Source organism: Danio rerio, chromosome 11 (genome assembly GCF_052040795.2).
Source record: "Danio rerio strain M-AB ecotype USA chromosome 11, GRCz13ab, whole genome shotgun sequence".
NCBI classification, from domain to species: domain Eukaryota; kingdom Metazoa; phylum Chordata; class Actinopteri; order Cypriniformes; family Danionidae; genus Danio; species Danio rerio.
Window position 1 is genome coordinate 38,650,852 of NC_141031.1, and position 21,564 is coordinate 38,672,415.

Genomic DNA, 21,564 nt, shown 5'->3' on the forward strand with positions numbered 1-21,564 from the left:
TTGTACCTAAAATGTCCACATTGGGTTCATATTAGTACCTAAAAAGTACAAAAGTGTTCCACTTAAAATGTTTAGGTACTAATGTATACTTTAAGGTACCAGTGTGTACCCTTTAGGTACAAACGTGTACCTTTTGAGAAGGTACCACCCCAGTGACAGCTCGCGTATTTATTTCTGAGAGTGTATATACAGTTTTTTTTTTACATTTTTTAAAACGCCATTTTCAGAAAGGAAACAGGTTAAACTGACTTCTGAAATAAATATGTGCTATATTTGCTGTGAAATGTCTTTGTATGTTTTAATTTTCATAGTTAAAAGAAGGAAAGAAACATAAAAACGTAGCCAAATAAATAACTTTCTAGAAAAAAACAACGTTTTTTTAATGAAATAAAAATAAAATGAACAAGCAAGAAATCAAATGAAGATTTGGAAATCTGTGTATCCTTGCAAAAACAATATTTGCATAAGGTAAGTTAACAAGGTAACTCAAACCATTTGAGAAAACCAATTGCATCGTGTAAAATATGTACATTCATTTATTTTTACATTTTTATGTAACATATCTGTATTTTAAAATTGATTAAAATAAGTAGATTACTGTTAATATTTATAAAACATGCATGACTAGTCGCACTATTTTATCCTAAACAATGCAAGCATTTTATATACATTTTTATTTGTTTGAATAATAAATTTTCATTGCTTGCTTTTTAATTAAAATTATTTTGTCAATAAATACACTTTTTTTTTGTTATGCAAACAAAGCGATACACAGATTTTCCAAATCTATTTATCAAATGAAATGATTTCTTTACGTTTTTGTTTCTTTCCTTCTTTCAACTGTAAACTTAAACGATACAAAGACATTTTACAATAATTAGCCACATATTTTTTCAGAAGTCAGTTTAACCTAAATATTTTCAAATGGCAGTTTGTAAAATAAAACAAAATATAAGAATGCTCAACAAACATTCTTATCATTATGAAAATTATTTATTGCTATGATAATAAATACATTATACAATAAACGTGTAAATGCAAAGTGTCATTGATGTTATACTTTAAATGATCACAAACTTTTTGCTGACAAACGGGTAAAAAGCATATGATTTGAACGATATTGGTAATGTTTAAGTTTAATTATTTTAAAAATACACAATTGAGTATTTGGGGATTCGCTGCAGTTGATTAAAACGACACACGATGGCGCTACAAGCTTTAAGATGACAGATGGATGAGCTATTCATGTCGCAGCAGGAGGATCTGACACTTGTTGCTGCAAGCAGTTTAAAATTGTGCTGAATACAAATGCACATCTGAACTTTTGCACTTCTATACTGCCTTATTTTTTATGTCAGGCTATTTGACATATCTGATTGCTTTGTTGTTGCTGTTTTACCCTGGAATGTACTTCTATTCTTCATTTATTCATTCATTTATTTATTTATTTATTTATTTATTTATTTATTTATCAAATATTCATTTTTTTATTTTTATTGTATCAACCTGTTTTGTTTCTGTGCATATTTAATACTTTTTTATTTGTAAAAAACACGATACCTAAGGATCACTTTAACTTAATATAATTTGCTTTATTATATAATTGACCTTTTAAATCTATTAATAACAAATGACACTGTTAATATAGCGCCTATTAATCATCATGGACTGCTGTCGTGTGTTTATTCTGGAGCTGGCCGGACTGCGCTGGATATGTGCATGTGTCTGGCGGTCTGCCGTGTGCCTCTACATGTGCGTGATTATTACACCGCTGCCTGCTCACTTCCCAGCGGGCGGAGGAGGAGTGAAGCTGCGCTGAATCCAGCACACAGCCAAACACGCGGGGAGAGATAGACTTAACCTAATTCAGGAGCTAACTGCATTAGAAAAGGGACGTGATGCATTTCGGACATGTAAAGCAGTTTTGAAGACTAATAATACGAATAGTGGCTTGACCTGCGTCACAAAACCTGACACTTTTTATTACGGCCAAGTGGACTTTAGTTAGGAGGCTGGTTGGAATATTTGTAACCTGACTCTTATCATATTGTGTGTCTAAAGGATTTGCATGGTCGGAGCAAGTTTTATGGGTTATGTAAGTGTTATGTAAGTGAACTGTGATGGGAAAAACACAGCGATGTTGTTTTTGCTGCTAAACATGGTTTGGAGCTTTCCAAGGCACATACACAGACAATATCCACAGGGAAAAAAGACTTTATTAATACTTTTACTTTAATGTATGTCAACAATACCTTTAGACAAAATATATACATCAAGCAACCTTCTCTTAGGTCCCAAAATAAAAAGTAAGTACCTCTTCCTATACAAAACTAATAGTTTTTTTGAACATTACATTCACTTTCTTTTGCTTCTATGAAGAATCCAGGATCAAAAATGTAGATATCCGCCATCATGTTTACTGCTTTAAACAGGTAAAGGCAACAGCATGAACAAAGATCTGTCCTAATTTGACCAGAAATGAACACAGAACATGATGCTATGTACACAATCTCATGGCATACAGCGCTCGGCTGTCTAGAAACTTAAAGGTGTGGGTCACGTATCAAAAATACAGATGTACAAGAAGTATAAACAAAATAATTACACAACGCGGATACCTCACAACAGCTTCAGCTACGTGCACGAATGGATGACAAACTCAAGAAGCTACAGCGTGATTACATCACTCCCGTATTTACACGAGCGTCACGTCTCAAGAGTCCGTGGCGTCCTCGTTTATGCAAGAAAACTCAGATGAGCGCGAGATGGGAAACGTGCACGCAGTCGACCAATGCAAAGACGTTTATTTGGTAGCCTTCTAGTCTAAAAGGACGACTCTTATTGGTTAAAGCAGTCACAGAAGCAGAAGAGAGTGGAGCTTCCTGATCAAGCGTCCACGGCACAGAGAAATGTCCAAAAAGCAGCATCTACAGGGGTGATGTTTTATTATAAAAGGACTTTTCGTTTACATTCAACAAATGAAAAGGTGCTTGTGCAAAGGGCAAAGTCCTTATCAATGGGGGACCATCTGCACGTCACATTCTGGGTTTAGTTTTGTTTACGACTTAAACATTCGGCATAAGTGCAGAGAGCAGCCGTTCACCCTCCCCAGATACTTTTACTCAGAGAACAGCTCTCACTGTCCTCTTTTTGACCTTCTTCACAGTGTCTCACAGTGCTTTGCACGGGGCCTCCTTTACCCGTCTGGGACAGTTCTGTCTCTGGATGCGTGTCTGCTGGTTGCGGAGGGAGCTGATAAGAGAGAGTGTGTTTGTGTGTGTTGGAGGGAGGCCGGCGTACTTCTGAGAGGAATCAGAACAGCTGTTCGCTGTGCTTGAGGGCGCTGCTTCGCTGCTTTGAACTTTGCCTTTGCGCCCTCTTCAACCGAACCCTCTTCGGGAGCTTATTCAGCAGGGAAGTCCACTCTCGAGACCAAAACATTCAGAGAGCGGCTGGTGGTGGACCCCAGATGGAGTCCTCAGTCTTTGGTTTCCAGGTTTAATGGAGGAACTTGTTTGAGGGCCTGCAGGAGTGCAGGAGAGTCCATGGAGGTGGGAGTGGAGACAGGAGAGCCCACTCGTGAGGACATGACCATGGATGAGGGGAGTTTCTCAGGAGAGAGGCTTGCAGGGGAGCTACCGAGACCTGGGTACAATACGGGCATAGCCCCTGGGTACCAACACTTCTCCAGCATAGGCAAGTATGCGGCAGCCGCGCCAGGCGGAAAGAGGTAGAAGGGCATGCACAGGGGCTGTGGTGGCGAAAAGCTCACGTAGGGGCTGTGGCCGCCCACTACATCATGCCCTGACAGAGACTCATCTTCTGAGGAGTCTGACCTCGGCCGTTTGCTTGGTGGCTCATCCTGCTCCTCTTTAATGCTGCTGCTGTACTTGAGAGCCCCGCTTTCTTTTACGTAGCAGTCCGGCCGCTGAGCTTTCTGGTCACGCTTCTCGTACTCGCCCCCATAGCCACTGTCGGTGTCCGTATCACTCCCGCTCTGCTCACTGCTGTGGGGATAAGTCCTTTGAATGACAGGCACACAGTTTTTAGCATGACCTTCTGCAGCCTTTGGCTGTAGGCCTGATGGTTTCTCCCGACTCTCTTGAGCTTTGGGAGCGGGCTCGTCCAGACGAGGACTCGGTGGGCTCTGAATGAGCTCAGATGCCACTTTTTGAAGGTGCTCGATTATGTGAGCAGTGGTCAGGTCACGCATGGTCTCTTGATTGGCCAGGAACTGAAGAACCTCCTTGGCGCACAAGTGGAACCCGGAACGAAACATCTCTTCACTGTTTTCTGAGGGCCCATTTCCCTGTTCGCCTGCAAACAACAAAACAATGAGGTTAGAACAAGTCCAAGTTTTCCTTCACAACACTCCCTGAGGCCAGATCATTCTTTGTGTTGCGCAAGCATGTCTCAATTTCTTTATTTTGTAATGCACTCAAAAACAACTGAAAGGGGAGGGGAGGTGAAAAGTTCAGCGGGGCCACTTCCTGCAACATGGTCACACATTTGATGTGCCGACCTTTTGGTATTATCAAAAACTCACCGATTTGCAATCCATTCTGCAAGGAAATGATCTTCTGTTGTTGCTGTTCCAGCAGGTTGTTAAGAGCCTTCACATGCTTGAGTGTGAGTTCCAAGACAACAGCCTTCTCCAAGTGTCCCAGAGTCTAAAACAGGAAGAACCCAGATAAGCATGTTGATCTTTCTTATGTAACGCTCTCCGCAGCAGCTCAGAGAGGACAAACCTGCACTGAGCAGGAATGAAGACACTCCTCTCTGCTCACCAGTGCATGCACATGTGCGTGTTAGAAATATTCAAATTCTCCGAATGACAATCTAACACGCCTTGTTTAACATGCCAGCTACAGAATGCCAAAGGTGAAGGTTTTATATAATAAAATATAAATCAAGCACATTGTAGGAGCGTGACTAATCCAAAAGCAGGACAAACATGATTTATTCATGATCAACAAGCAGGTGGCGCTTTACACTACAACATAGTGAGGAGGTGAGCCCATCCACTCCCATATTACTTACAGTGAGTTTAAGGTGTTCGGGCAGCAAATCCTTCAACTGCGCGATGCACTCGTTTATTCGGTCTCTTCTTTTCTTCTCGATCAATCGATGAGGCAGTTTGTACGTATCCTGGGGGTCAGCAGATAAAACTATATATTAACTTCGATGCATAAAAACAAGCAAAAAATAATAAAAGGCAAATTGCGCACTTGTTTAGAACATCAAAATACATTTAAATAAGAGAAAGGTCATAAGTAAAAGCGTGCGCATTCATATTTGTGCGTAATTACGCATTCGTACCTTACTGTCCTCACTGCGCTTCATTCCTCGTCTGGGTTTATACACATACATGGGAAAGTCCATTCTATAAAATAAAGTAAAATAGAGCCAATAAGAGAACTGCGTCGCGTTCACAGACACACACAAACACACACACTAAACAGCTCGAGGAGACTGACTTACCCTTGCATGTCAGAGATATCCAGCGAGGGGTGTTTGGACATACACGGAGGAGGCTGAGCACTGGTAATCCTCTCCATTTCACCCTAGTGTCTTACTGGTGTAAGAATAGGGTAAATCAAAAATAATAATAACAAAAAGTAGATATAAAAATAAAAAAACAATCCGTTATTCTCTTATCAAAGTCCACATATGTTTTCCTCGATTGAAGTAGTTCTTTCCAGATTCAAGCCTCAGAAGTAGGACGCAGAAGTGATGTTGTTGTGAGGTGGAGATGCAGGAGGCGTTTGTCGGCTCCGGTGCTGGTTAAATGAGTGTATGTGGGTGGATTTGAAGTACGTGTTAAATAAACCCTGTGACTGCAGACACGTCTCGAGCTCCAGTCACATGAGCCTCACGTGTGTGACGGCGCTTTCAGAGCTCAACCCATTTACAGCAGACCGCCGCCCTCCCGTGTCCCGTGTACCACCATGCTGCTCGCTCGCTCTATCTCTCTCTCTTTCCCCCCGCCTCTCTCTCGCTCTCTCTCTCTCTCTGCGCGCACAACAACAGCTCTTCTCTCGGAGGCTTGTTAGTCCACTGTGTAATGAGCGCCTTATCCTGGATTGACTTTAAAACGATGATATATATACAAATGTTGACATGGCTCCGAGTATTGTATGAAGAATAATTATACTTAAAAACATTTATTGCAAATGATTTTCATAATTATTCTTGACTGAATACAAACATAATCAGATCATTAAAATGTCTTTGGATTTTTATCTGTTCTGTACTGTCTGTGGATATATTTCTTTGCAAAATTAGCAGTACATATTATAAATTATTATAGTCTTAATATAAGAATGCGCATAGACTCGTTTTGAGTTATATAACACATGAAACTCATTTTACAAACACACACATTATTCATGTGATCAATTTTACTTATTTAATTCCAATATATTTTTGAAATATATTAAACTACGTGCCTATATTAATAATAGTGTTAATGTAAAGTAATATTTATCAGCTATATTATGCTAATAAAAAACTACATTAAACAATACAAATAAATTAAATAATTTGTGTTTAACAACTAAATATAATACAAATATTTTAAATAATAAATATAATAATGCAGTGCTCATACATATTATTAATATGATCAGCTGTAATTATTGAATTTTATATATTGCTTAAATATAAAGTATAAGTATAAATTATATTTATTATTTTATTTATTAATTTTAGTTTAAATAATTTGCATAAAAATGCATTAATCTTGGATATTTATTTTTAAAAAAGCATTAAACATATTTCAAATTTTAGTTTATTAACCAAATCGCTCGGTGTGTTTGCATTAAGGATTATTTTGTTATTCTTTCACAAACACACAACACACGGCTCCAAATGTGTGCGTGCAGCCTGCCGAAGCTTCTAGACAGAAGCGGATGTGAAATGAATAATGTCCAGAACACCTGTTGCGCTCCATCAATATAATGCAAGTATTCATTAACAAATTCCCCTGACATGATGCTGGCACATGAACGTGCACGGCACCGTTGTCATGGTTACACAATAGTAGCAGATGCGCGCGGGAGCTAACGCGCCGTTATTTCACACCGGGAGCATTTGGCGCGCAACGTGCAGGCGCTCGTGTCTCTCTCGTGCTGCGGCTCAGTTTGTTGTTGCCGGTTGTACTCAGCGGCGGTCACGTTGAACTCCTCATGGCGGCGCAGGGAAAGGGCGGAGGCGGAGGACCGACTGAATCCCCGAGACTGACGTCACAGGTTTATTTTAGTGCCGAGCTGCTCGAGCTCGACCAGACGAGCGCGCGCTGGTGATAAAGGTGCCAATGGCGGCAACACTGTTTGACTGTAAACAACGCGCGGAGCATGACTGACAGAAGTCAAAACTATGAAGTACTGTTTAAATAACTGAGGTGTCAACCTATAGTCATTTATTGTTGGATATATGTCCAATAATGTAAAAATAATTAATCCAGTGTGTGTGTGTGTGTGTGTGTGTGTGTGTGTGTGTGTGTGTGTGTGTGTGTGTGTGTGTGTGAGAGATATGTATAAAATTAACTTATAGACCACATGGAAAGCCTATTCAGTTTCTCTGGATTTATTGCTTATGTATTTTCGTTTTATAGCCTATTTTATTCCTAAAAAAGTTTATTGAAATATATTTTACATTTTAATACCCTGTATATTTTAGACTATTATATAAATACATCCTCTGGTTTAATATATTTTAAACAGGCTGCAAAATATAATTTTTATTTTTAACGCTTGCTTTTTATTTATTTATTTTCTTTATTGTGTTGTCTGAAAACATGTCACGTCTTTGTTATTTTGACCAAATCAATATTTCAGATTTAATAATAATTTTAGTTTTGTCCTGCAATCCACTGATGAAATCCACATTTTAAATGATAATGTTATCATTTAACAAGACAATTGTTTTCACACAACAGTTTGTAGACAACAAATATGTTTTATTTATTAAAATGTAGCTATAAAATAAGTTTCTTCATTTTGGTGGATGCTTCAAACACTGCAGATTATAAAAAATAATCACCATGTCAAAAAGTAACACGGTGATGCATGCAATATATTATCATTAGCACTAAATTAGTAAACTGTTAGACCTCACCAGCCTATTTAACAGCAGAATACTGGCAACACTACTGCCAGTTATCTAACAATGTAGACAACAAACTACACAGTTCAAGATGACAACAGTATAACTTAATACACAGCCTTTTTACGAAACCCTCAAAAACATTTAAACACATTTTACTTACTTGTTGTAGATTCTTATTTAAGGCCTAAAACATCAGACTCTGCATCTGAATTAATAGACAAAGAATGGAGCACACTCAGAAGTAAACAAATCAAGCACTTGGCTCCCTTTAAAGGGCCAACATTTTCTGAAAACATTTTGGAACAATTTTGGATTTACAATTAGACAGACATCCTGTGCATGTGTGCGCTAAAGCCTAAATCATTGTTTTCTGCCTTAATATAAATGCACTTCTCTGTAAAAAGCAACATAAAGCATCAGAGGAGATGGGGCAGTTATGGTTTAACAGTATTTTACTATTTATTGTCACAGTTACTACCTGTAATGAGTACATAAAGTAAATTACTGTAATTTATTCTTCGCACTACACAATTTCATACAAATCCTAATACTTTTACAGTAAAATACACTTTCCTTTTATTACAGCAAAACACTGGCTATTTTACAGTTATTCACCTTATAATCTACAGTAAGGGTTAACAGTTTAATAAACATCTGTTTATGCTTTTAAAAATATTATAACTTTAATAAATAAGTAGCCTAAATAAATATATCAATAAATATTCATTCATTTGAATCCATGTGTTGTGCACTAGACCAGTGGTTCCTAATCTGGGGGTTGCAGGACAATGAATGGAGGTCGCTTGGTGATTTCCAAAAATCAAATTAACTTTATTATATGCAGCACATTGATTTTATGGCACCAGGCTAAACTTTCTGGCACATTTACAGCACTTACATACATTTAAAGAAAATAAACAAAGAATAGACTTGGGCCTATTGGTGCGAAGTTACATGCAAGGTTGTTTATAACCACCTCAGAGGCTGTTTGGGGGTTGCGAGTTACTGGCATTGTTATTTTGGGGGTCGCGGGCTGAAGCCCTGCTCCAGACTACACCTCAGTTCATTCAAATAAATATAAAAAGCATAATTGAGGTTTTGAGGTCTGCTCATGAAATCCAATTCATAAATCCTAATAGAGCGAGTGGAAGTAGGCTATAGGGGGGAGTTTGGTTCTTTTTTAATGTGGTTAATTGCAGCACCAGGATGACACAGCAGCTGCATCTTTCAACACAAGACTAAAGTAGTGCATGATGAGACATTTCCTTCTGACAATTTACAGCCTACACGAGTTGCCTACTTTGGTTGCGTACGGAATGAATCTGATTTACGATCTGTCCTTTGTGTGTCTCTTTTATCGTGGTCACCCACTGTAATGTATTTACTAGAACTTCTATGTTAATCTGCTTTGACACAATCTACATTGTAGAAGCACTATTGAAATAAAGGTGAACTAAATTGAATAATGTCAAAAATATTAAGTAGTACAAGGCAGTTCAGTACGATGGTCGGATATTGACAGTGGTTTGTGGCAAAATGCTGTTAAAATAAACAAAAACGCATCTGAAATTGAGATAGAGATGCATCCATGTTAGTAAAACTAAAATATGAAACAGTCTTGCTGGTCATTCTAACCAATTACATTTGTTTTTGTTAAGTTTCTGAACACATCGGAGACTTTTAAAGAGTTTAAAATTAGCTGATTATTGATTATAAAGCGTTTTTGGCATGCTATCCTTAGAGAGAGCCCTGAGCTCAGAAGATCCTACAGTCCCGGGCACCCTACCATTTGCAGGGGGCGAGAGGGGAGTTTGAGGGGAGTTTGAGCTCAGTTACATGTAAGTCTCGAGAACCCCCCGTTATTTAGGGCTAATGACAAATTAGGGACTGCTATGAAGAGATATACTGTTGATTAAGAGCTCATCCATGGCGCTAATTTGATTTGTTCAATTCATCTATATGTCAAGTTTTTGGACTGTTGACCGAAGAACATGAGGGAAACCCATGCAAGCGTCGGGAGAACATGTAAACTCCGCACAGAAACATTGACTGGCCTATTAGTGATTTGGACCAGTGACATTCTTGCTGTGAGGGAACTGGGCCACCATGCCGTCCTATCAAGAAAAAGAAAGGAGGAGTAGGGGTGGAAGGGGGGATTCTACAAGATGAAGATGACTGAGGTAAGGAACTCTGGTTATTTATATTGAGTTAGGAATCATTCGATTAGTGAATAATGCTTTAGCTAATGCAGGACCAGCTGTGGTTAATCATAAGCACGAGATCCTCTCAAAATTAGTTTATAAATAAATTCACTTAAATTAGTCGCCATGGAAGTTTTGTTGACAATTAACCCTCTCACTCATCTTTTAATATCTACATCAAGTTCTCCGAAACTGTTTGCCAAGCTTACGATTATATTACATATTTGCAATCGTCAATAAAATTAAATAGCAAGTGTAGCATTTGTTTCTAAATATTCGAATCAAACTAAATCAGCATTTTTACTGGTTGCCTGAGCTAATGCGCATGTGCGCTCGAAAGGAACGAAATCACGACACCAACCTTTATTTATGGCTGTTCCACACATGATTCTCCTCTGAATAATAATCATCTGGTCGCGTTTGTCTTTTGAAGTATTTCACGACCTGGTCTTGATGGCGAATCTTCCAGAAATGACAGCGACTCTTTGTTTACAGGTTTGTGGGCATTTGACTAGTTGCTGTCGTGTGATATGCATTTGACCGGACGGACAGTACTTCGTGTTTGTTTCCTACAGATTACAACACCAGAACACTTTTGTTTTCAAGTGTACTTGGTTCATATAAAAGCACAGATTTTAAGCTTTATGTGGATATATTTCTTATGTCTGTGAAGCAAGCATTCGCTGAGATTCCAGTGCATTTGTTGACCACAAAAACTGTCGTAAAAGCACACGTCTGGTCCAAACCCCCCTGGGAAACATCAGTCTATATCGATCGATGATTGGCTCCTGTACTTATAGGCGGGGCTTCATTTTCCATATTGACAGTTACACTTTCCCCCATTCAAAACTATACGAGTGACATGCCTTAAATTTTGCGCGCTTGAGATTCCTCTCATTAAACAGAATGAATTCCTGACGACCAACAGGCCATTTTTTCAGACACTATTTTGTGTATGTAATCTTTTAGCTAATTGACAATAATGATTATTATTGTAACATGAGGTACAACAAAAAGAGTAATGACAATATTACAACCCTATACCCTTCAGCAAGCTCATATAATTTACACATTTCTAAAGCTACTGGTGAAAGTATAGGCTATAAAAAGACATGGCAGATTGTTAATCGTCCCAATCATAAAATTGCCTTCTTGGAAACCAGTTTCAGGTGCTAAATAATGCCTCAGAAAAAGTGAATTTCCCTAGAAAACAAGACAGCCTACCATGAACCTAAAAATATTCTTGTCGGCCTACCTTTAATGGAGACATAATTCAATAAAGTACTAATGGGATATGTTTTAAGTTTAAATTGGTTAATTTCACAGTTGGGCCTTATATTTGTCACTTTTATTGCAAAACAAGTGCAAATAGAATTTGAAAGGATCATGTGATGAACTGCTTGGTTAGTTTAGTCTTAAACAGCCTACTGTGTCGTTGCTGGTTTAGTTTCATGCCTTGTTATGTGTCTTTACTGACTTGTTTTCCTTGTATAAGAAACGCCCTTAATTGACCGCAAATATGCTGACCTAATGTTACATTTCAGGCTGCTGTTAGTGCTTTAAATGAAAGAATGCTGTAAATACATCATTAGGATAGTACTTTTTACTTTATTTTTTAGACATTTAAAAAGTAAAAGTATCAATAAATATCAACTCCATCTCAAACAGCCTAGTTATAGTAGATATAAAGTGTTTTGTTTACCATTACTGAGGGAATTTAATTGCTTCGTTCCATTAACAGTAATATTCCAGTATGTTCTGAACCAAAGCACTTCTAACTTATCAAAATACACATTATGATTAAAAAAAATTATTTTGATGTTTCAGTTTCTCAAGGACTGTTCAAGGACTTTTACACTGATACATTTGGCACTAAATATAAGGTGTAAATTTGTCAATCATGATCATTTGGCTGTGAAGTGTGAATATACTGTAACTTGTGAGTGAGTTGAAAATACGATGCATGATAAATGCAGTGTTGGGCACATTCCTTTAAAAAAGTTACTACTAAGTTATTAGTTAGTTATAACTAATTAACCACTAATTATTAATTAGTTTTAGTTACTACCAAGCAGGAACACAACATCATAAGACGTTAATATTAGGTTAGATTTATGTCGTGACATCAGGTAACCAAAATTCGATGTCTAGCGTCTTTGACATTGATATTTGGTTGTTGTTGGAAAGTGACCAAAATCCAACATCGAGCCAACATCTTGAATCAACAAATCATATTGATGTCAAACACTGACATTTAGTCATCAGATATGGCAACCAAAACCCAACGTCTGATATACGTCATAATGCTAACGTCCACACAACATCAAGCTGTAACATCATTAGACATTGATATTTGGTTGATTTTAGGAAGGACGTTAGACATTGACGTCAACCCGTTTACAAATAAAATGCAACGTCCCCACAACGATAGGCTATAATGTCAATGTGACGTTATGTTGATGTCCTGTGCCTGCTGGGTAGATAGATCTCATAAATAGTAACTGAGTTAGTAACTGAGATAAGCAATTACAAAAGTAACTCGTTCCCTATTATAATAGTAACTTATAACTATTGCGTTACTTTAAAAGAAATCGAATGTCAAATGACTATAAAATAAAGATAAAACATTGTACACTAATCTGCATTATTTTCATGTTGTTGTTCAACTATATATCAAGATATTATTTTGTTTAATTCTGTCTAAGTAATCAGTGTTTGCAGTGGAGAAAAATGAAGTTTTATTTGCTTTGACGTCGCAGCTTTGTCTCCTCTTTTGGTAGCAGAGCTCACGTTATCACCTGCGTAGCCACTAACTTTGTGGCAGCATGAGACGATGTGGGGTGCTTCATTAGATAAGAATTACTTGTCACCAACAGAGAGACATTCTTTTTTTTCCTGGGTATAAGTTGCACGATACAGAAACATTCTTACCTTTCAACAAGGAAAAAGTAGTGCTTATATTTTCAACTTGTTGGATTTGCCATCATTCTGACTCCTGGTCATTGATGTGTGCCACTGACTGTGCGTGTGAACACCCGCCCTACTCTGCCTCTGATTGGCAAACAATGGAAATGTACTAACTAAGCCAGTTATCACGTTCTCAGTTACACCACGTTTACAGACACACCAATCATCATCACTGGTTGTTTATGTGTCCCGCCCCAGCCCTGAACACACACACAAACACACAAAACCCAGAGAAAGAGAGGTCCAGTGGCTGAGAGACGCTGCTCGCATGAAAACTGATTTAGTGTTCTCAATTATAGTAATGTGTATTTCATTGTCAGTAACAGTAACAATGTTGTAACGGGGGAAACAGTCATTCATTTAATTACTTGTTAATGGAAAAAGTATCGCCGTTAGTATCGCTGCTTATTTATAGCACCTTTATTCCCATCACTGGATAATAGACACAGGCTTCTCCCAAAAGATAAAAAGTTGATGTTCAAGAGGCACATCATTTGTCAGCTTTTATTTTCATTTGCACAAAAACTTTAAGTCAGAATTTGCCATGGGTATGAATAATGTTGGCTCTGACTGTATATGTAACATAATAAAATGTCAGAAACAATACGTGCTTATGATTGGCTTGCGGCTGGTCCCACATTCACCAATCAGACGATTCCTAAGCCACTATAAATACCCTAAGTTCCATATAAGAGCCATCTTCTTTTTGAAGAATCCCCCCTTCCACCCCTACTCCTCCTCTTTTCCTAGATGGGTGGCACAGTGGTTAACACTTTTGCCTCACTGCAAGAATGTCACTGGTTGTAGTCCTTACCAAGCCAGCTGACATTTTTGTGTGGAGTTTACACATTCTCCCCGTGCTCACCCAAGTCCCCCTGTTTCCTCCCACCATCCAAAAAACATGCAATTTAAGTAAATTGACTAATCCAAATCAGCACCATAGACATGCTCTTAGTAAGTATCTCTTAAGAGTAATCACTCTGTTCATTAGCTACTACAGCAGTTCTCGAGATCTACCTGAGCTCAAACTCCCCTCTCGCCTCGCAAACTGGAGGGAGCCCCGAGCTCGAGGATCTTATGAGCTCAAGGCTCTCATCCGGGACAGCATGCAAAACAAGCTTTATAATCAATCATCATCAAGTGTGAACTCTTAAAAGTAATTGTTAAACACCATTTAAATTAATCATTTGTTCTCATGTTTACCTTGTTGTATTTCATGAGACATATTAATAATTAAGTTATTTTTATTTATTATTTTTTTCATGATGTTAATTCAGGTGTATTGTATTAAATCCAGCCGGGGTCAGTCTGACACAAAACCTAACTCATACCAGCAGTTTAACATAATACCAGGGTTAACAGTGCAAGGTACAAAGTGACCTATTTTTCTGTAAATGTTCCATTAATTGTTTCCCATAAATGAGAGCAGTTTGGACACTAGAACAAAACATTACGTACATACTGTATAGACTCTCTCCTGATGCATTTACATCTAAAAAAAAAAAAGACTAATAGATGATCGTGCTCACCGTGTCCTAAGGCTCACTGCTGAAATCACTCTCTTATTAACTTTAGAAAAAGGTTAATACAAGGAAGCTAAAGGAAGTAGCGTTCACAGACCCCGATTCAAGAGTTTCCTACATGTCTTATTAAACTGAGGGTTCAGTCATATTTTCCTCTCTCTGCTTTTTTTTTCAAGCCCTATATTTTATTTCACAAATGTCACTGAACTTGTGGAAGGTTTCAGTCTGATGTTGCACTTCACATCAGGGGATTTCAGAGAAAAGCCTCTGACACTCTGCACATAATCAAGCTTTAAAGTTGTCTGTCTGACACTTCGCTCACACTTTTGCTCTTTTTACAGACAGCAGCAGATTCAGACCTCAGTGTTTTACTATAAAATGAATCTGGGACTCTCCAATCTGACCTCTGTCACAATGTACAAAGACGCTCTGTCTGCCCCTCACAAGATGCACAGAGCATAGCTTAGAGTTTGAGCCGAGTGTGTGCGGAAAACAGATCCTTTTTTTTTTTTTGTACTTCTTTTGAGAGGTCACACAAAGTGCATTTCCTTAGAAAAGATCGAGCTCCTAGAAATGCTCGCAAACTTTATAAGAGCAGCTTCCTTTGTATTATTTGCACGAAGACTGTTATGAGTTGAGAAACCACCAGCATTCTGCACTTGTAATGCTAAAGGTCCTTTTGGCATCTATTCGGTTCTATAAAGAGCATTTAGGATTCTGTGGAAACCATGTGCTATTCTGATTGTAGAACACTCGATTCTTTATCGATTATTCAAATGTAGTTTACATCAGGCTCCTGCCAGTATCACATATTCTTGTTTGTTTGAAGCTTTTATCATGACACAGTATTATCATGATATTGGCCCAAGCTGCAGAAAAGATAACTTTAAAAGTTATGATAACCAAAACACTTAGTGTATTGTTTCCTTGTATATACTGTACATTTTCAGGAATAAACAAATATTTTCAACCAATTTGATCATAAAAGGATGATTAAAATACTAGCTAAACAACACTAAATACTAAAATAATACCAACACACTAACAATTAATAATAATTCCTTACATTTATATAGAGCTTTTCTGGACACTCAAACCACCAGTGTGCAGCATTCACCTGGATGATCCGACGGCAGCCATATCGCGCCACACCACACACCAGCTGATTAGTGGAGAGGAGACAGGGTGATGAAGCCAATTAAGATATGATATGATAGTTAAGAGGCCATGGGGCAAATTTGGTCAGGATGCCTAGGTTAAACCCCTACTCTTTTTTTGAAGGACATCCTGGGATTTTTAACGACCACAGAGAGTCATTATAGCAGTATAGAGCAGTGTAGAGGAATTACCAACCTACGTCACACATAACGTCACACGGGTTCCCGGTTGCAAAAAGAGACCGGTCGCAATAGCAAACATGTCGTGTTGTGCGGTAGGATGCCAAATTCGAATGAACTTTTACCGTACACCACACTGCTTTTAATGCCAATCGCAGACGTCTTAAAAAAAAGGGAGCTGAATGAAGTGAGGACCTAATTAAAAATGCTGGACTCTGCAGTTCTCAGTGTATATCAGGTAAGTTCACTTTTTGCTGAATCATACACATTACTCGGTTTTTATTGCAGCATTGATTTGTTATGTCAATTAAACTGCAGACACATCCCCTGCCATACAGGTGCAGTTCACTGTCAGAATGCAGTTGTTTTGCTTGTTGATGATTACCCAGGACTTGTACAGTTCCATCTTCATTCCTTGCTGAATGAACCGAACTGAACCTCGGTTTTTAGCATTGTGTTTAATCTGGTAATCATGGAGCATTATTTCTTGCACATGACCACACAGAACAATATTGTTGGCATCCAAAGACTTGTAGGCCTTTAACTTCTCTCTTGTATAATCACTTGGAGTTTCAATGAGATTGCAATGAGTTGTATGTTTGGGGCTGGATGCTTGGCCCTTTCATCTTATCCAATATCCATTAGGAGGGTGCTATCGCAAATGGACCTGGCAGACGAACGCTGCTCACTTTAACGTTAATTTTTCCAAATCACTGTGCTTATCATTGGGTGACAAGCTGTTATAATATGCTGAAAGTATTATGTAAATAATAATATATAATGTGTAATCAATATATCTTGTCTCTAAGACAACAACAGACTCTAACCGGATTGGATGTCATTCCCTCGCTGTAAATGCTAGTGCTCCCATTTTTTTCAGCAACCTTGCTGCGAGTGCATCCTGAATGTTTACAAACATGGTAATTCATCTATAGTTTCCCTTTCACTATACTGGGGCATTAGGACCCACACAGATCGCAGGTTGAGCACCTCTTGCTGGCCTGACTAACACCACTTCCGGCAGCAACCTAGCTTTCCCATGTAGTCTCCCATCCACTGCTATGATAGTCTCATTAGTAAACATTAAAATCAACATTAAGAAATAGCCATATTATTGTTATATGTTAAAGTTCATAAAACTCAATTCTATTAGTTATTAACTTTGTTTAATAAAACAACTTTTGAATGTGTTATTAGGCATTAACTAAGAAATAAACATCACCTAAGATTAATAAATGCTTTTGTAGTTGTCATTATCGTGACTTTAGTTTAATTAACTGATCTTAACAAATAGAGCGTTACTCTGCACAGTTAACAAAGGTTTATAGTCGTAGGCCAGACTAACATGGGAAAACAAAGTTTGAAATTAAATTGCTTAATTCTTCAAACAACCACTGCCAACATATTATTAATAGACACGCTAAACATTTTAATAATAATTATTCACTGTATTTTGAAGTGCCCACAATATCAATATTGTGCATGTTCATTATCATGATATATTGAGTTATTGAATATGTCTATTTAACACTCAAAATGGTTTTTTTAAGATCTGTTTACTGTTTAATGGTTCGATGAAGAACCTTCAACACTGGTGAAACGTCTCTACTGGATAAAAAAAAAAAGTATTGTTTGCTGTGATCAATTATTCCATAAACCTCAATGATTAAAATAAAGATTCTTTGTTGGCATTGAGCTTTTAACATTCAAAGCACATTTACATCCATAAAAGACATGTTAGAGTTCTAAATAATATTCATACCATCAAAAAAGATTCTGTTAAGAACTGGTTACTGAAAGGAATCCAGTTCTTCAGCATCACTGTGAAAGGCAGATTCATTTGTAAAAGTTCACTCAAAATAGTAAAGGCTTGAAAAAAAGGTGGGATTCCTCACAAAACTTCTTTTTTGTTAATGTAAAAAACATTTGAATAATCTAAAACACCAAGAACAGTCTTCTGTAGCAGCTGCTGTTGTGGTCATGGAGGAGTAGAGAGCCTGAGACTGATTCCTGTGAGACCCCATGGACTGCCGAGTCTTCGATGACTTCCTGTGTCTCCAGCCTCCGGCGCCTAGACTGCAGCTCTCCACAAGACATTTTGCCATATTTTGCCAAATGGCTTGCATGGTTTTAGATCTGTAGAGCTGCGTATCGATGGATTTGCTCTACAGTGTTTGGACTCCAAGCAGTGAATATTAAAACACACTGAACTGAGCTAATCTAAACTGAACTGAAACTCTAAAAACTGAACTTCACTATTTCAATTCACGATAATCTTCTATGTGAAGCTGCTTTGACACAACCTACATTGTACAAGCGTTATACAAATGAAGGTGAATGAATATTAACAGCATAAAAAATTAACATTTACTCAGTTTAAGTCTGAGGGCGGCCTGGTGGCGCAGTGGGTAGCGATGTTGCCTCACAGCAAGAAGGTTACTGGTTCGAGCCTCGGCTAAGTCAGTTGTTATTTCTGTGTGGAGTTTGCATGTTTTCCCCATGTTGGCGATGGTTTCCTCCAGTTTACCCCACAGTCCAACAACTAAAGATTGTGACTAAAGCCTGGTTTATACTTCTAAGTCGAGTGATCGGCGTGACCCACGGTGCATGCAGCATAGCTGTGCATTTATACTTCTGCGCGCTGTTTGTGTAGCTCTGCAATAACACTTCAGAAACGCTAGCTGGTAGTGAGATGTCTATGTCCCTCTATGTCGAGTTGCTTCGCTGGTGTTTTGTTTTTTCTGAGTGCTACCTTAATGTACAAGCGGCTCAAACTTGCTCATTTTAAGGCGGCCAAACGTGCAACAACTTTAATCATGCGGTAAACACAAAACAACAGACTCCATCTGGAGCTCCTTCACGGGACTCAACACTTGTAAACACGAGCTCCATCGGGCTCACACAGCTGTCACACTCGTCAGCGCTACCAAGCCGACCAATCACAGAACTTGTGCTACGCGTCGTTGCGACATGTGGTTACATTTATTGAGAGGTGCGTGTAAGCGTCGCCAACGGCCATGGTGAGGGCTATGTGACCACGCGCAGGCTGCGATTGAACATACGCGTGCGCTTGAAGCAGAAGTATAAATCAGCCTTAATTTCAACACTTGTGATTGGCTACTGCATTTTACAGATATGTCTGGGATTGGCTGCAATGCTCAATGTTGCATTGATTCATTGAAAATTGATTGCATTGATTCATGAAACTGATTCATTCATTTTCTTTTCAGCTTAGTCCCTTTATTAATCTGGAGTCGTCACAGTGGAATGAACCGCCAACTTATCCAGCATAAGTTTTACGCAGCGGATGCCCTTCCAGCTGCAACCCATCACTGGAAAACCACTCTAAACTGAAACATAAATCTTATTACAGCTTCAATTAAAGTTGATTTTGTTTTTATTTGAGGGTTTAGATTCTCTGTAGAACCAGGTCTGTCCTTAAAGCGACAGTACACCAAAACTAGTCCCAGATGATATTGGATTTTGTTTTCTGAAACACCAAAGTTTTTGCTTAAAACCTTCTGCAGTTTTCTTCTGAAGAAACAAACGTCCTCTAGATCTCTCCTGAAAGCAAGTACATGACCAGCAAATCTATCCCTTTAAGCATATGCAGCGTGTACGTCTAGGTAATTAAAATAACTCTGTATTAAAAAATAATGTGCAACCCTCCCAAAAAAAGAGAAATAAATACAAAAAACTGTTTTTTTAGTCCTGGTTCTTTAAACAAGAAGAACATATTTTATTAAATATCACTAAATTAATTTACAATCTCACTCGATTTTGTATATATTCATCCATTAAATCAGTATGATCAGGCTTATTTTTCAGTAACAGTGCAGTTAGCTATTAAGATGCTATGAAACAGTACATAATTCTATATAAAAGCTAAGATTTGCAAACATATATACATGTATTACAAGAAAAGAAAGGAAGGAAAAAACAAAGAACCTTGCTAGCATTGAGAAAGTGACCTGCTTTGCTCAGCTAAAAGATGAAACTCTCTAGAAAAATGACAACGGCCGGACAAAGATTGCTTTTGTCAGCGAATATTCCTCCTGCAGGAACATACAACAGGCACGATCAATCAACATGGCTCTATCATAACAGGAATGATATTTTAGTGCATTAATTTGAAGACAAAAACCTTACCGTCTCTAAACAGCTCATCTATTATTACTCAGTATATGACTCCTAAGGTCATAATTCAGACAGCGGAAAAATCGAAAGCCATAATAAAGCGCTCCTAAGTACCAAACAGAACCTGATTTTATTCATGACCATTAAAGAACTCTAAAGTTGGCAGCGTACGCATAATCTCTTCCAAGCATTTCATTTTTAGATATACGTCAATATAAATAAATGTGCTTAAATAAGAAAAAGGCCTAATTTTCCCCAATATACATATACACAGACTGTATATTCCTGACCTCTAATGTGTTTACCGTGAAGCGAAAGAAACAAACTTCCCTTTAAGACATAATGTACAGATGTAGTTGCATATTAAAGTATTAATATTGCACAAAATACAAAAATAAGACATCAAATACTGACTGCTATGGGTCAATACAAAACCATGAGTGTCTGAGCGGTGTTTAGTGAGACTCAGTCATTCGTGCAGATTCACTTGCCCTCGTTTGGCACTGTGATGGATGTGAAGGGGGCGAGAGAGTCTTGTTTTGGCACATACTGAGAGAGGGTTGTGGTGGTGGTGATGGGATGGAGTTCAGGCGGGCTGCTGGGGGTTCACGTTCATGTGTTGTGGGTGTCCCAATAAGCCGATCCTCTGCTTCTGTTTCCTCTGCTCCGTCATCTATCACAACAAACACAACAAGACTTTTTGTGACCATTTATATTTTAATAGGAATATCTCAAACTACCTGTGTGTGTGTGTGTGTGTGTGTGTGTGTGCACTGCACAACCCGGAAATGTGAAAAGGGTCTATTTTAAACAGGTTAGAAATGCAGATTGTTTCCTGTGAGGGTTACGTTTAGGGGTAAAGGGATAGAATATACACGGTAAAAAATAAATCCGTAAAATTTATGGTAAAAAAACGACAGCGGTGGTTGCCAGTATTTTACTGTTAAAAATACGGTACAGTCGGCGCCAATGGTGTAGTGGTTAGTGCGTCGACACATGCACTCCGGTGATCGCGGCGACCCGGGTTCGATTCCGCCTTGCGGTCCTATGCCGATCCTTCCCCTCTCACTGCTCCCCATGCTTTCCTGTCCTATCTGTCTACTGTCCTATCAAAAATAAAGGTGAAAACCCCTAAAAAATAATTATATATAAAAAAATTATAATAATATGGCACAAACCAAAAGTCATTTCTTATTTTTACAGTAAACTATCATATTTCATTTATAGAGGTAAAATGTCTGTATTTTGAATGACCAACATCTACACATCTTTTGTTACACAGATAGACAT

At 38.1% G+C, this 21,564-nt stretch overlaps 2 protein-coding genes across 51 annotated transcripts in view; both read right to left on the minus strand.

The window, feature by feature from the left end:
* Positions 1–2,198: 2,198 nt before the first annotated feature.
* Positions 2,199–5,800, minus strand: bhlhe40 (basic helix-loop-helix family, member e40). The gene is given in 5 exon segments (NM_212679.2): positions 2,199–4,317; positions 4,547–4,670; positions 5,041–5,148; positions 5,320–5,383; positions 5,482–5,800. Coding segments are annotated over 5 exon segments (1,212 nt in total). The 5' UTR covers positions 5,559–5,800; the 3' UTR covers positions 2,199–3,478.
* A 14,585-nt stretch (positions 5,801–20,385) lies between these two features.
* Positions 20,386–21,564, minus strand: part of itpr1b (inositol 1,4,5-trisphosphate receptor, type 1b) — a 246,205-nt gene continuing 245,026 nt past the window's right edge. For all 50 annotated transcript variants that reach the window (XR_015502790.1, XR_015502791.1, XR_015502786.1 and 47 more), the window contains one exon: positions 20,386–20,947. Coding sequence is in view for 44 of the 50 variants with exons in the window: in XM_087274003.1 (XP_087130129.1) it covers positions 20,861–20,947 (87 nt within the window). In the remaining 6 variants the exon portion in view is untranslated. The remainder of the gene's footprint in view (positions 20,948–21,564) is intronic.